This window comes from Hipposideros armiger, unplaced genomic scaffold (genome assembly GCF_001890085.2).
Source record: "Hipposideros armiger isolate ML-2016 unplaced genomic scaffold, ASM189008v1 scaffold_539, whole genome shotgun sequence".
Classification (NCBI taxonomy): Eukaryota; Metazoa; Chordata; class Mammalia; order Chiroptera; family Hipposideridae; genus Hipposideros; species Hipposideros armiger.
Window position 1 is genome coordinate 551,732 of NW_017731889.1, and position 15,115 is coordinate 566,846.

A 15,115-nucleotide genomic window follows, 5' to 3' on the forward strand; every position below is an offset into this window, starting at 1 on the left:
AACATCTCTCTTGACCAGTGAAGCAGTCCTGACTCCTGCCAGGGAAGATGCTGGGGCCTTCTGAAAGGCTCTGGTGCCTTTGTCTCCAGGGCACAGCCAGATTCCAGCATCTTCTCTCTCAGTGCATTTACTTAGATGCTCTGACAGGCTGGTGGGATGGCGGAGCTGCAGAGGCGGGGTTGCAAGAAATTTCTGCTGGTTTTTATTGTTTGTGATTGATTATCACACTTCTTTTTTTCTGCATTTGTTGTTAAAGTCAAGCTTGTGCTGAGAAAAACATTAAAATATATCACATTGAGGAGGCTCTGACAAGCCCAGAATCTGATGTGGCTCTTTCTCGTAGTTGCTGCCTCCCGGGCAATGCAATTCTGGAGAAACGCAGATCTTTTCTCCTGCCTTCCTTGTGAATATTTCACCCCTTGGTCACAAAGACATCCCATAATAATAGGAAATAAACCCTAAGTGTGTAACTCTGTCCATAGCCGAAATGAAATGTGTGTGCCATGAGTTCTGTGAGTTTGCACCATGCTTAAGCACTGTATATTCCATTTAAAACAGGAAGGCTTTTAAAATTAAAAGCCCTTGTGTAAACCTTCTCTAATATGCATGAAGTTTTCACCTCTAAAGTTTTTCTCAAAATTTTTATTTCCAATCCTTAAAGAACATAGCAATCTTTTCCCACCCACGTGTGGGAACACGTCCATTCACAGCCACAGGTCTGTCTCAGGGAGCAGCTCCCGGCAGTCAAAAGTCCCTTGCTGCTACCACACCCCGACCTCTAGCCCAGAGGTTCTGGCTTCTCTGCTGCTCCTCTAACCCGGGGCCTGAGAGCTCCCCAGCGTCCTTACCTCCTTCTCCACTGGCCCTGAGTAAATCTTTTGCCTCCCTTTTCCATGGCCTTTGGTGTTTATTCCAGACCTTCCCCACTCTCCTTCCTTCCTTCTTTTGCTTCCTGCCCCACAGGGAAAACTAAGGCCATCAGCCTGTTCTCCCTTTAATCTATACACGCATGAGCCTCCCTTCCACGGTCACTTCTCAGATGCCTGAGAGCCAACTTGTCAGTCTTCATATGGTTACAGATACATTTCTAATTACAAAGGTACCTTGACACAGATCCTAGAATACATGTATATATAGAACATATATATTGAAAACCTTCCCCTCATGAGGAGGAAGGGAAGGGAAGGCCCACACACTGAGGGAGAATGACACTCATCACTCTGGACCGGGGATGGGGCCATGAGTCTAGGGAACCTGTTTACCTGAGGTCATCGTGCCCTGTCGTCACCAGATCCTGTACACATGTTTCAAGCCCCATCTTCTTCGACTCCTCGGCTTTGTTTGGTACCGTTGATAGCTTTTGCTTTCTGGGAATTTCTGTCACCTGGCTGTCATAGCAACCCCTCTTCTGGTTCTCCTTGTCCCCTCTGCTGTCCTTCCTCCATTTCCTTCTCAGCCTGCTCCTCGACTGCCTGCCTCTCCAGAGCTGGTGTCCCTCGGGGCTCCCCTCTTGGCTGTATATCCCCCTGGAGTGGTCTCATTTATACTCTCTGTTTTAGGTGAGGTTCCCCAGAAGCAGACCCTCAGATAAGATTCATGTGAAAGAGATTATTAGGAAGTATTCCCAGGAGGGGAAAACAGAAGGGGAAGTAGAAGTGAGCAGGAAGGAAGGAGACCAAGCTGAGGTGCCATGATACCAAGTCAGGTCACACAGGAATGCTCTGGAGGCAGTGTGGTTCATCCTCAGAGCTGTCCCCAGCAGCAGAGCAAGGGACCCAGGGTGTGTATCCCCTGCTCCTGTTGCCATTGCCTGGAGAGACGTCCATTCCCAGTGCTTCTGGCAAGACAGGCTCAGGGAACCTGAGGGCCACATCTGAGAAAGAGTTACAGAGAATATGCCAAGAGCTGATGTGCACACAGTTGATGAAAGCCCCATGAGATATGAGTGGGGCATGGGTGCTGCTGGCCACACCTCCTCTCGCTGCTGGAGGCTCCCAAGTCTCCAGGCCATCCCAGCCCAGCCCAGCTCTCTTAAAGATCAGATCTGAATGCTTAACTGCTCGTTTGACATCATCTCTTCCTGGCTGCCCGACAGGCTTCTCACACTGGTAATCCCCTCTCTCCACCCCATCTGCTCACCTCTGCTAGTGTTGAACTCATAGGTAGAAACCTGGGTGTCTTCCAGCTTCCTCCCCTCCTCCCCTGGGAGGGCTTAAATCATCACTGTGAACTCATTTTGTAAGTACTTCTCAGCTCTCAACCCCTAACACTACTATCTCCCTGTTTAGAACTTAATGGCTTGTGACCACCAAATCCAACAGCCTCCTCACTGTTTTTTCTGCCTCTGGTCTTGCCCCATCAAATCCATCTTCCTCACTTCCATGGGGGAGCTCTACTTAGAACACCTTATGATTCTCCCATCCCCTTGCTTAAAACCTTCCAAAAGGTCTCTTCCTCCCGCCTCCAGCTCCAGGCTCCTTAATATAGCAGTCAAGGCCCCCCGCACCGTCACTCCTATCTGATTTTCCATTTTCTTCTCTTGCCATTCTTTCCTTCCCCCTCCAGCCCCTCCAAATAGTTCATAGAACCCTACAACATTAGATTGCTGTGGCTGCCGTAACAAAAATACTACAGACTGGTATGTGGCTTAAACAACAGAAACTAATTATTTTTTGTATAGTTCTGGAGGCTAAAAGTCCAAGGTCAAGATGTCAGCAGGTTTGGTTTCTTCTGAGGCCTCTCTCCTTGGCTTGCAGATGGCCGTCTTCATGCTGTGTCCACATGTGGTCTGTTCTCTGTATGCATGCATTCCTGGTGTCTCTTCATATGTCCTAATCTCCTCCTCTTATGAGGCCCGCCCTAATGGCCTCATTTTAACTTAATTACCTTTTTAAAGGTCCTATCTGCTAATGCAGTCACAATCCGAAGTATTGGGGTGAGGACTGCAACAAAAATTTCCGAGAGCTGTAATTCAGCCTATAACACCTACTGTCCACCTGTTCTTTTGTAACCTTCTTGCCTATTTTCATGTTGGCTTTATTTAGAATACCCTTCCCTTGTTGCTTGAGTCCAAATTCTTACCCCTGCCTTTCTAAAGTCTCAGGCTTTACCCTGCAAAGATAAGCTGGTGACCCACTTCTGTAACCCCTAAATGCTCTGGTTGTGTTTCCATCCCTGATCATACTATTTGTTTGATAATTATCTTTAGAATGGGCCATTATTAAATTGCCAATATTGAGTCATTTTTTAACCAACAAAAACAGCAATTTTATATGGTCTGACCTAGTACATCTCTTCTCTGACCCATCAGCCTTTTGAACCTGGGGACTGTATCTGCTTTACCGCTGTAGGCCACATTGCTGGGCACTGAGTGGATAATTGATAAACACTGAAGAGATGAATGTTGCAGACAACGTGATCTCTGTCCCCGTGGTTCTTCATATATTCTTTGGAGAGTTGAAATATTGGTCACAGCATAGTAGTAGGTAGACAAGTCCTAGGCTGCATCCTGAGAACTCTAAGAACTGAGAGTCTAATATTGGCAGGCTTAGGTTAGGAAGGGCCATAGGGAAGATGTGAGGCTTGAGCTAGGATGGTAAGAAAGGATAGCACTGAAACTGGTCAGGGGGTGGAGGGAAGGAAACCAATTAGCAAAGCTTGGCAGGGTAAACAGTGGCGTGATTGTGGAGATGGGCATTAAATGAGAATGGAGACAATAGCCATTAAGAACCTGTGAGACTGAAAGTGGACCAGGGAACAACAGGCTATATAATGGAGTTCCTTAGATGCCAGATTCAAGGGTTTGTGTGTGACTATCCCGGCAATGGGGAGCTATTTTCAGTTCTAAGAATGACATAATAAAAATGGAGTTCTGGGAAGATGACCCAGACTTTGAGATGACACCTGATCAGAGAGACAGAGTCTGAATGTCAGACGGGCCGAGGTGGCTGTTGCAGGAACCCAGGCCTGAGGTTAGAAGAGTCTAGGATCCGCTTCTTGGCTCGCCTGAGGCTCTGACTGAGTCTCTCATTCGGGACTTTTCAAAACCGACTGAAATGTCCATACAGCTTCAGAGAAGTCTTCAAACGATGTAACGTAAAGCTATTCCTCACTGCAGATAAGGACCGACCCACTGAAGGAGCTGGTTGAATATGTGGGCTTTGTGGAATGTATTATGACTTTGAACAGAGTGAAACACAGCAATCCCAGTTCTTTCCAGACCGAGGCCTGGTCGATCCTGCCTCATTTCAGAGAACTATCGTCTGAGGACACAGGCCTGAACTCTCTCCAGAGCGTCTCCATCTTCAGTTGCAGCCCAGGAGAGTAGTGCAGGGTTTATAAGAATAAGCCTAGAAGCCCAACTGCTTAGACTTGAGTCCCTTCTGACTCCAGTACACACTCTGTGACCTTGAAAGAGTTTGTAAAATCCTTTGTAAAATAGTTTCCACCTTAAAAGTGAGTGTGAGAAATCATTTAGAACACTTGTGTTAAGTTGAGTCACAGGATATTGCTATTTTGGTACATCTAAAATGGCTGAATATTGTCAGTTCCCTATTACTCAATCTATAGTAAATACTCAATATGCGTTAGATACTGTCAGCTAGGCCCTCTGGCACCTGGTAAATGTTTGCCCGAGAAGTGACAGAGGACACAAAGATGCAGCCCCCACAGCCAGCCCAGTTTCCCTCCCAGCTTATTATAGTTCCTTCATGCTGCCTCGTCCCCTGCTTTCCCCAAGGCGCTGATCTGGACCAGCCATCTCTGTCACTGCTGCCACTCTCCCCTGGCGACTACAAAGGGCACCCTATTCCTGGCTGTTTACCAACCAGGGCCTGCAAACACCCACCTTTCCTCCTGACAAACTTGACTGATGTGTTCAAAAAGTAAATTTTACTGAGAAATTGAGAGGACATTTTTAAAAAAGATACAAGAATGCTTGGTTACAAATGAAAAGGATGGGATTAAAAACAAAAACAAATTTAAAAAAATATTTCGAATGTTAAACAGAGATGTTCAAACTAATAGCATGAGGAAAGAATTAAATTAGCATTGTTTCTAAGAAACATAGGCTCCTCATACCCTCCATACTTCTGGTCTAATCTCTACATCAGGGCCCCCTGCCATCTCCTCTGGCTCAGCTCTGTAAAGCTCCCCTAGCTTCTGTGCAGAATCTGACCACAGCCCTGAGAAGAAAGTGCTCTTGCCTCTGTGGCCTTTGGAGTTCTTCCCTGAGCTCCCAACGCCAGCACTGGCCTGTGCAGCTTCTAAAATCTCTACATCTGTCTCTTGGAATTCCTGCCCTCCACCCTCCATCCCTCAGGCCTGGGATCTCCTCCGCCCCATTCTCCCTGTCCAGTTGTCTTTATTTGAACCACACACACTAGCTAGCTAGCTGTGTAGCCCGTTTCTCCCCTTTCGTGACAGGAGGGTGCTATACCTGTGCCAGCATTTTCTGGAAAACTAAAGCTCTCAGCTAGCCAGAAACAGACTCTGCCCTTTCCTGTTTCAAAGGCCAGCTCCACCCCCCTGAGCTGCCCACTCAGTTCCTGTTGCCTGTTGGAGGGACACCACAAAAGAAGCTCTCACTTCTTTTACCCAGTAAAGATGACAGACATGTCCTGAATAATTGAACTCACATAACCCTCCGTTCATTTTTCGAGACCATTCCCTGGTTACTCATCACTCAGGTATTTCTAAGAGAGGGATAGACTTCTCCTCAATAGGCCCCTAATGACATATTTACTGTATAGAGTGTTTCAATTTTGCAATAACATTTACTAGGGTTTTGTTTTTTTAATACAGAAAAACATAAGTAAGAAATAAAGCAGTTTATAATCATTGCTTAGTTAACCATGATTTTTTAAAATGTAAAAGTACGTAACAGGAAAATTCAAAGTTTAAAAAGGTATCAAATCCCACCTCCACCACTGCAGTGCTCGCCCTAAGAACATCACTACTAGCATTTTCTTGTGATCCTTCAGAAAATAAATTTTATAAGTGTATATGCATACTTTTTTGTATTACTGCCCTATGTGGCACTTATTCACTGTAATACTATTTGCCTATAAAATATTTCCCTAAAAAATAATTGATATATTTAAACAATCTATAACAGTTCCCTCTCATCTTGCCTGTCCTCTGAGGATATCTCATGTACTCAGCCAGTCCTAGCAGTATGTACATTACATTCTTGGCTAATTAGTGTTAGTTTCCCACTCAGAAAAACTCTCATGCAGTGAGTGCTTTCATATGGAATCCTAAATTCACTTAGTTCTGCAAAGTATTTGCTTACCCTCCACACCCCCCACCTAGTTTGTGTTTTGGCCAATGGTTTTGACCCACAATGGCTGACAAAAACTGTTAGAGAAGTATTTGTCTGGACCTGCTGCGAAGACATGAAAAAAGGGTATTCTACTAACATGGTAAAATCCAGTTTTATGGGGGCTACTCCCCCTTTCAAGTCAGTGGTTGAAGAGAGAAAGAATCAAAAAGGGGAGTGTACTTCTGTTCAACATTGTGCTGGAGGTTCTAGCCAAGGCAATTAGGCAAGAAAGCGAAATAAAAGTCATCCAATTTGGAAAGGAAGACATACATCTATCTCTTTTTCCAGATGACATGGTCATATATATAGAAAATCATAAGGAATCCTACACCCCCCCCTTCCCCCAAATAAACTGTTAGAATTAATAAACAAGTTCAATAAGGTTGCAGGATACATTAATGTACAAAAGTCAGTTGTGTTTCTATACACTAGCTATAAATAATCTGAAAATGAAATTAAGAAAAATGCATTTATACTAACTTTAAAAAATGATAAAATACTAAGGGTACATTTAACAAAAGATGTGCAACACACATACTGGAAACTATAAAACATTGTTGAAAGAAATTAAAGAATTAAATAAATGGCAAGACATCATGAATTGGAAGAATTAAGATTGTTAAAATGGTAATACTCCCTAAACTGACCTATGGATCCACTGTAATCCCTGTCAAAATTTCAGCTGCCTTTTTTTCTTTCTTTTTTTTTTTTTTTTTACAGAAATAAACAAGCTGGTCCTAAAGTTCATGCAGAAACTCAAGGGACCCAAAATAGCCAAAATAATCTTGAAGAAGAATAACAAAGGTTGAGGACTCACCCTTCTCAATTTCAATACCTACTACAAAGCTACAGTAATCAAGACAGTGCGGTACTGGCATAAGGACAGAAATATATATAGATCGGTGGAATAAAATTGAGAGTCTAGAAACAAAACCTTCCCATTTATGATCAGTTTGACAAGGGTGCCAGGACCATTCAATGGGGGGAAGAATAGTCTTGTCAACAAATGGTCATGGGACAGCTGGATAGTCACATGTTAAAGAATGAAGTTAGACCCTCTGCTTCATACCACATATAAAAATTAACTCAACATGGATCAAAGACCTAAATGTAAGAACTAAACTATTAAACTATTAGAAAAAAAACCATAGGCATAAATCTTCATGATCTTGGATTAGGCAGCAGTTTCATAGATATAACACTTAAATCACAAGCAAGCAAAGGGGGGACTTCACCAAAATTAAAACTTTTGTGTTTCAAAGGACTCCATCAAGAGAGTGAAAATATATCCCATAGAGTGGGAGGAAATATATCTGAGGAACTTGTATCTAGGATATATAATGAATTCTTAAAATTCAACAATAAAAAGACAAATAACCAAGTTTAAAAATGGGCAAAAGGTCTAAATAAACATTTCTCCAAAGAATATATACAAATGGCCAATAAGCATATAAAAAAATAATTGACATTATTGCCTAATTGCCATTAGGGAAATGCAAATGAAAACCTCAGTGAGGTACCACTTCACACCTACTAGGATAACTAAAATGAAAAAGATAAAAACAAGTGTTAATGAGGAGTTGGAGAAATTGGAACCCTCATACACTGTTGGTGAGAATGTAAAACAGCACAGCTTCTTTGGAAAGCAATCTGGGAGATTCTCAGAAGGCTAGACATAGAGTTACCATACGACCCAGCAATTCCACTGCTAGGGATATACTCAAGAGAAGTGAAAATATGAGTCCATGCAAAAACATGTACTTAAATGTTCATAGAAGCATTATGTTTTTCTTTCTTTTTAAAATTAATTTGTATTAAGGTAACTAACATTGGTTAATACATTATATAATTTTGAGGTGCACTGCATTCTAATTTGATATCTATATATTCTATTGCATGCTCTCTGTCTAGTCTATTTTCTTCTGTTATCATATATTTGACCCCCTTTACTCATTTCACTCTCCCCCATTCTGTTGCCTGTATCTATGAGTTTGTTATTGTTTTGTTTCTTCATTTGTTACTTTTTTGTTTTATATTTCCACTTATGAGTGAAATCATATGGTCTTTGTCCTTTTCCATCTGACTTATTTCACTTGGCAAAATACCCTCAAGATCCATTCATGTTGTGACAAATGGCAATATTTTATCTTTTTTGTGGATGAATAATATTCCATTGTATGTATGTATACACATACATACCACATCTTGTTTATCCATTCACGCATCAGTGTACACTTAGGTTGTTTCCATATCTTTGCTATTGTAAATAATGCTGCAGTGAACATAAGGGCACATATATCTTTGTGAATTAGTGTTTTCCTATTCTAGAAACATTATTCTTAATAGCTAAAAAGTGAAAACTAATGTCCATCAACAGATGAATGGATAAATAAAATGTGTTATAGCTATACAATGGAATATTAGTCAGCTGTAAAAGGAATGAAGTACTGATATGTACTACAAAAATGGACAAATCTTGAAAACATTGTGCTAACTGAAAGAAGCCAGACACAAAAGGCCACATATTGTATTATTTCTTTTATCTCAAATATTCAGAATAGGCAAATCCATACAGACAAGAAGTAGATTAATGTTTGTCAGGGGTTGTGGGGAAAGGGAAAATGCAAAGTGACTGCCAGTAGGTATGGGGTTTCTTTTGGGGGTGGTGAAAATGTTCTGGAATTAGGTACTGGTAGTGGTTGCACAACCTTGTGAGTATACTAAAAACCACTGAATTGTACATTTTTTTAAATGGCAAATTTTAGGGTACAAATTATATCTCAATTTTTTAAGAAAGGAAGAGATTTATGGACAGCATCACACGTTCTGTAACATCTCATAACATCACTGTAGCCTGAGGGGTTGACCAGCAATTGCCTGAAGGAGAGATGGAAGAAGAAATTATGTCAGGAGACACCTGTTGTCCTCAGGGCATTGGATGAGACTCAAGGGGTCATTTCTAGAGCTGGATGCCAGGAAGACATCGCCATCGTGTCTGTGGTGTAACAACCCCACACAGAGATGGTTCCCTCCTAAGAAAGCGTCCCTTAAGTAATACAAGTATATACGCACAAGTGTGTGTGTGTGTGTGTGTGTGTGTTTCACCTCATTCCATTTTTCCCTTAATGATACAGTCCTGACTATTGTTCTGTTATCAACATATGTAGATCTTTTTTTTTTAAACTGCTGCAGAATATCCCAGGATATGAACATTTCATAACTAACTGCCTAACCATTTGTTAACCATTGGACTTTTTGGTAATTTGTTTTTTGCATTCACAAACAGTGCTCTGGTGAATGGTCTTACACTTACTGTTAGTGCACAGAGGTTCAATATAAGACCTAAATAGTACACAGTTGTCCACAAGACTGAGACAGGAGCTGCTCTCCCGACTGCTCGTCCTGTTTTACATCCTGGTGTATATCAGGCTTCAAACCCAGGCAAGCCCTGCCTCCCCTGCCACCCTCCACCGAGGAGGGAAAGTCCTTCTCCAGCTCCCACGGACCATCTGCTCCTCTTTGAGTCATAAGACGAGATGAGCCTTCCCATTATCTCAGCACATAGCACCACACATGCTGTTGGTGTTCAACTGTCCTTCTAGCCTCTCTTGTAAAATGAAGCTGGTGTTTGTCTCATTTGCCTCTTTCTGGGATGAAGTCATGGTTTTTTGTGTTTTTGTTTTTTTTGTGCAGTACAAGAAAGTTTTCCATTTTTATCCTTTCTACCTTTGCTTCCTGTAATTTTCAGGTTCTCTCTATTCCTGTGCTCTGAATGTGTGGTGACTGGCAGCCTGTGTTTTATTATGGTCACCTTAGCCCTGAATAGTGTGGGAGGCCCCTGCTACGCTGGCTAATGAGGATACCAGTTCAGGTACATTGTACACGCACCTTTCTGCTCCACACTTTCCCCCAGAATACAACACTGTACTCGTAAAAGCATAATGAAAGCCTTGGATTGCTTGTCTCCTGTACTCTTAAGCTAAATCTCTCCCCCCAAAATGTGGTTGAATAAAATTCAGTTAGGGTTCCTCTAATTCACTTAGGGTTGTTTTTGGTTTTGTTTTTGTAAATCAAAATCACCCTTGATGCTGATTTAGCAAGGCCAAGGCTGCATAGCAGACCTATTGACTCCCCTGCAGTGGACGAATAATGCCTTACTTCTAAATGCTGCAGCTTAAACATTCCAGGTTATTGTATCTCCTAAAATCATAGCATACTAGGGTCAGAAAGGGCCTCAAGTGTGATTTCATTTAACCTCCCATACCCCTGACAGATAGCTTCCCAGCTGCTTCCGGACTGTTTCCAGGATCCAGGTCTCACTGCTCCAACAAGCGGTAGCAGCCGTGTGGGAAGAGCCTGCCTTAGAATGGGTTCCTTTGCTCAGGCTGGAAGCCGCCTCCCGGCAAGGGCTGCCTGGCCTCTCAGTCCTGACCGCCAGGGTCGCACAGTATTTACCTGTCCGCACCCAAAGAGTCCACATGTCCAAAGACCATCTTCTCTCCTTGCGTGCTCACTAGGTCACAGGTCTTGGTAAATTGGTCATATGTGCTGCAGGTTAGGAGAACGCTGGCCCTTTGCTGTTCTCTTCGTGGACCATGGCCTTCTCCATATGTGACACCAGAACAGGAAGCAGTACTCTGAGGTCACGCCTGTGAAGAGTGCAGAGGGGCTGTGGTTGCCTCCTTTGGTCTGAATAGTCCAGAGGAGAAAAGACGAGCATTAATCCAGGTGGATACACTCACATATGTACCGTATTTCTCTGTTAAACCCAGATCATACACCTTCTTGTGGCAGTCTTACCGTTCCAACTCCTGCCTTTTTTCTCCTTGGCTACATCCATTGAGTGCTTCTTGTGTGCCAAACACCATTCTAAACACTTGAGATACGTTATCTCGTTTAATTCTCAAAATGGCCCCGTGAGAGAGGTACTAGTGCCATCTTCCTTCCCATTTGATAGATGAGGAAACAGATGCATGGAGATGGTAAGCAGCTGGCCATGTCCCCACAGCTAGTCAGTGGCAGAGCTGGGATGAAAGCGGAGGTCAGTCTGGCTCCAGGGCCCAGCTCTGAACCACAGCTCCCCACTCTGCCTGGCGCCTCCCCAGCAGTTCGTCCCACACATCCTCCCTGCCCCCGTCCATCCCCCCACCGCCATTGTTATTGTTTGGGAACCTACGTCAGTCATCTCCTGCTGCATGTTGAGTTTACAGACAGTTTAGTATTCTAAATCTTTTTCACAAGTAGATGCTTAATTTTTAAAACCTCTTTGTCCTTATTAACTATTGTTTTGTTAATTTTGGATCCTCATTCCAGCCTGTGGTTTCTTGTCTTAAAGGTGGATGCTCTGTCAACCAACCAGCTCGACTCCTGACTTTGGCCGTTATACAAATCTGTTAAGCCACTAAGTCATCATTCCTTGGGTACAGCCCTCAGGACTCCCTCCTGGTTATAGCAAGTAATTAATCCCTGGCCTTGGTGTTCTGCTTTTTAACCGTCTCTAAAGTCATGAAACAACCACCATACATACACTCACCACCACATCCATTCTGCCAGCTGTCTCATAGAAGTTGGGATGCCTGATGCCCACAATGCATTTTGGGAAGTGGCCCTTGAGACTCCGTGCTATCTCCTATAGTTCATCATCCTCTTTTCTGAGTGCTCACAAACTATTCAATAACCAAGTCACGAGTTTTGCCACCCCACCTCTTATCCCCTCTGCCTTTACAAATCAGAATAGCATCTGTCTGTCTCCATCAGCCCCTTTCCCAGTCTCCATGACCTGATCCCCCAGAGGTCTGTGATCGTACCTGGGCCTGGAGTCAGGGCTTTAAAGGATGCAGGAGCCCTCCCCACCTGTCCAAGCATCAGTTCCCACACATGAAACATCAGTTCCCACATAACAATGCTTATTCTACCTACAGTTTGAAACTCTTTCTCCTTGGCCCAAAAGTTGGAGTAAGTGGGAATCACGTAGTTGTACTCGTTCTGTCACCTCCTAACACCTGGTCTCCCTTTTACTCCAGAGGTTACTTCAAACGCCCTTTTTGTTGTCCTGGGCATTCTCCTTCAATATGGGTTTGTTCTGAATTTTCCCTTCCTGGCAACAGTTTTACAGCTTCCTGGCTCTTGTGTTTAGCTTTGGTTTTTTTCTTTCTCCAGCATCCCCACTTTCATCTTTTGAACATGTCCTTTGAAAATCCACCTTATCAGGCACCTGCTGCACGGTCGTGTTGGGGTCTTTGCTCTCCATTTTCCTCTTTGAAAATGTGTCCATATTATCTATTGCTATGCTGAATGTGGCGTTACACTGCTCAGACCATTGTATTAATCTGGTCCTTGTTTTCTCTGTTTGGGATTTTGTTTCTGAGAGAGGAATTTCTGATTTATGGCCATTGAGGACTACTTTGGTTTTGTATTGATGCTCATTACTTCCTGTTGTTCTAAGTTTCATCTGTTACTATCCTACTATGCTTATCAAAATTTGCAGAGTTTGTTCATGTTTTCCACAGTTCCGCTAGCCGCGGTGTCTTTCCTTATACCCTCCTCAGCAGCTGACCTCTCCTGCTACAGGTAGCCACCACTGGCTCCTTTCACCATCAAGGGACAGAATATACCTTCTTCACTTCCCCATGGCTCCTTGGAGAGATGCCTCCTTCTGTCTTCAGTCATTTTAGCAGTTGTCTTCTTCAGCACCACAGCAATATCCTGCTCTGTCTGCTACAGGATAATGGTCTATGATGGGGGAAAACCTTTACGCGGGATAGCTGTTAAATCCACCATGAAAAGCACATAGCCGGTCAACCGTGCCAAACCCCAGTAGTTTCGATACAACTTCATTAGTTAAAGGTGTGCACCTTCTGTCCGGTTCTCTTTGGGAGCGCCGTCCAAAGGAAGCCGCTGGCCGGTGATCACCACGCACATGTTTTTAGATAGAAAAATCATTGCAAAAACAAATGGATGTAAAATTCCTGTACTTTTCAATGATTCGCCCTCCCGTTTTCACAGAGTGGTATAGGCTATGGGTGTACGTGTAAGGAATATGCCCAGACTTAGCTTGCTGGAACTTTAAGCAACACCTGAAACGTGTTGTTTCTTTTTGTTTCCTGATGATAATGTGGCGGGGAGCAGGCTTAAAGACCAATCCTTGAAGGGTTTACATTCAAAATCAGGGGTATCACAAATGGAAGGTATAAGGCTACATGTATGTGCCACATCTTTTTTAAAAAACAAAACTTTATTTTAGAATAATTTTAGACTTATAAGAAGCTACCAGAAATAGTAGACAGAGTTCTTGCATTCTCTTCTCTCAGCTTTCCCCAGTGATAACATCACATATACATAACTATAGGGTGATGTCTTTTTAATGTCTCTGCCTGTCAGAGCAACAGACGGCACTCCCTGAACCCCAATCATTATGAATTCATTATGATAATAATAGAGCATTTATATTATGTACTCAGTGCCAGCAGGGACCCTGGCTAAGCACTCTTAGATGCTACAGCAGCCTAGTGAGGTGCCATGGTCACCATCCTGGTCTCCTTTTTACAGGAACGGTTTACAAAGGAACGGTTTCAGGGGTGTGTGATTCACTCAAGACCATGTGGCACTTAAGAGTCAAGATTCATGCCCGAATTCTTAACCAGTGTGTTATGCTGCTTCCCCTGTGGGCCTCACTTGTGCGTCTGTGGCTCAGATCAGTACCTTAGGGCCAGTGTATACACGAAGGTAGTTTTTAACTTCCTTCATTATTGTGAGTAAGTGAGGCCCTGCTCCGGGATTGGACCCTCCAGTGTTCGGGGTCAGCTGCGACTGATATGCAGACAAGGATATTGAAATGCTGATGAACCCCTTGCTGTCTCATGCCTGGGATGCCTGGTCCTTGGCTCAAGCACTACAGTAGTGAGTTTATAGATGAATGCAAGTTGTGCCAAGGAGTGTGAGATGGAGAATGCCGTCAGGTGGCCTGTCTGGGCTGCGGCAGATCAGTAGGTGTTCAGACCCATGCTGACACACCTGAGCACCTTTCAGAGGCATTTTCCCAAATCCCACCTTTGGTGATGGTCCTGCAGAGTCATTCCTTTCTTCAAGAGGTTTGATTCCAAATCAAGTCACTGTATATCAAATATCACTGCCAGCTCTTTAAATGTTCTAATTGCTTCTGGGAGTGTGGAAGAAAAGGAAGGAGGTGGGCAGGGGAAGGTCATGCTAATCTCAGTCATTGTGTTTGGTGCCAGGTACAACAGAAACCAAGGGCATTTCAGCCCAAACAACCTTTGTAACTTGATCTCTCACATTCCATGTATTCCAGCCAGGGAAATAAACACTGTGTATAATGTCTAAGAAATGCTTGACACTTTCAGTTTACAGTGTGCTTTCACATTATCGGCACCTCATCACACTCTTTACAGGTGAGGAAACTGAGCTTTCGAGGGGGTAAGCAATGTGTCTAAGGTTCTCCACTTAGCATTTGGTACAACCAAGGTGGGGCCTGACCTTGGGGAGGCCCCAGAATGCAGCAAGGACTTTGGTGTTCCATGGACCCGGGTTCTAGCCTCAACTCTGCCTCTAATTAGCTTTGTGGTTTCTCCAGACCTCACTTCCCTCCGCTTTTAAATGGTCATAATTGTAGTACCTGCCCCATCAGGTTCTTGTGAAGGTAGACAGACATGATACATCAGAGAGCTTGGCAGAGTACCCGGCACTCTTTACAGGAGGATTACAGGAAATGGTAGCTGTTAGCATTAGTGCAGTTCTCCATCCATTAGGAATCAATCTAGCTACAGTTAATAAAAT

General features: G+C 43.4%; 1 protein-coding gene across 23 annotated transcripts in view; it reads left to right on the top strand.

Moving 5' to 3' along the window:
- The window catches only part of AOPEP (aminopeptidase O (putative)), a 433,403-nt gene that overhangs the window by 243,678 nt on the left and 174,610 nt on the right, over positions 1–15,115 (top strand). The window contains exon 8 of one of the 23 annotated variants that reach the window (XM_019668797.1): positions 7,043–7,223. The exons of the other annotated variants lie outside the window; for them this stretch is intronic. Within the exon in view, the coding sequence (XP_019524342.1) occupies positions 7,043–7,121 (79 nt within the window). The 3' untranslated portion in view covers positions 7,122–7,223. Of the gene's footprint in view, positions 1–7,042; positions 7,224–15,115 lie in introns of those variants that run through there. 23 annotated transcript variants of the gene reach the window in all.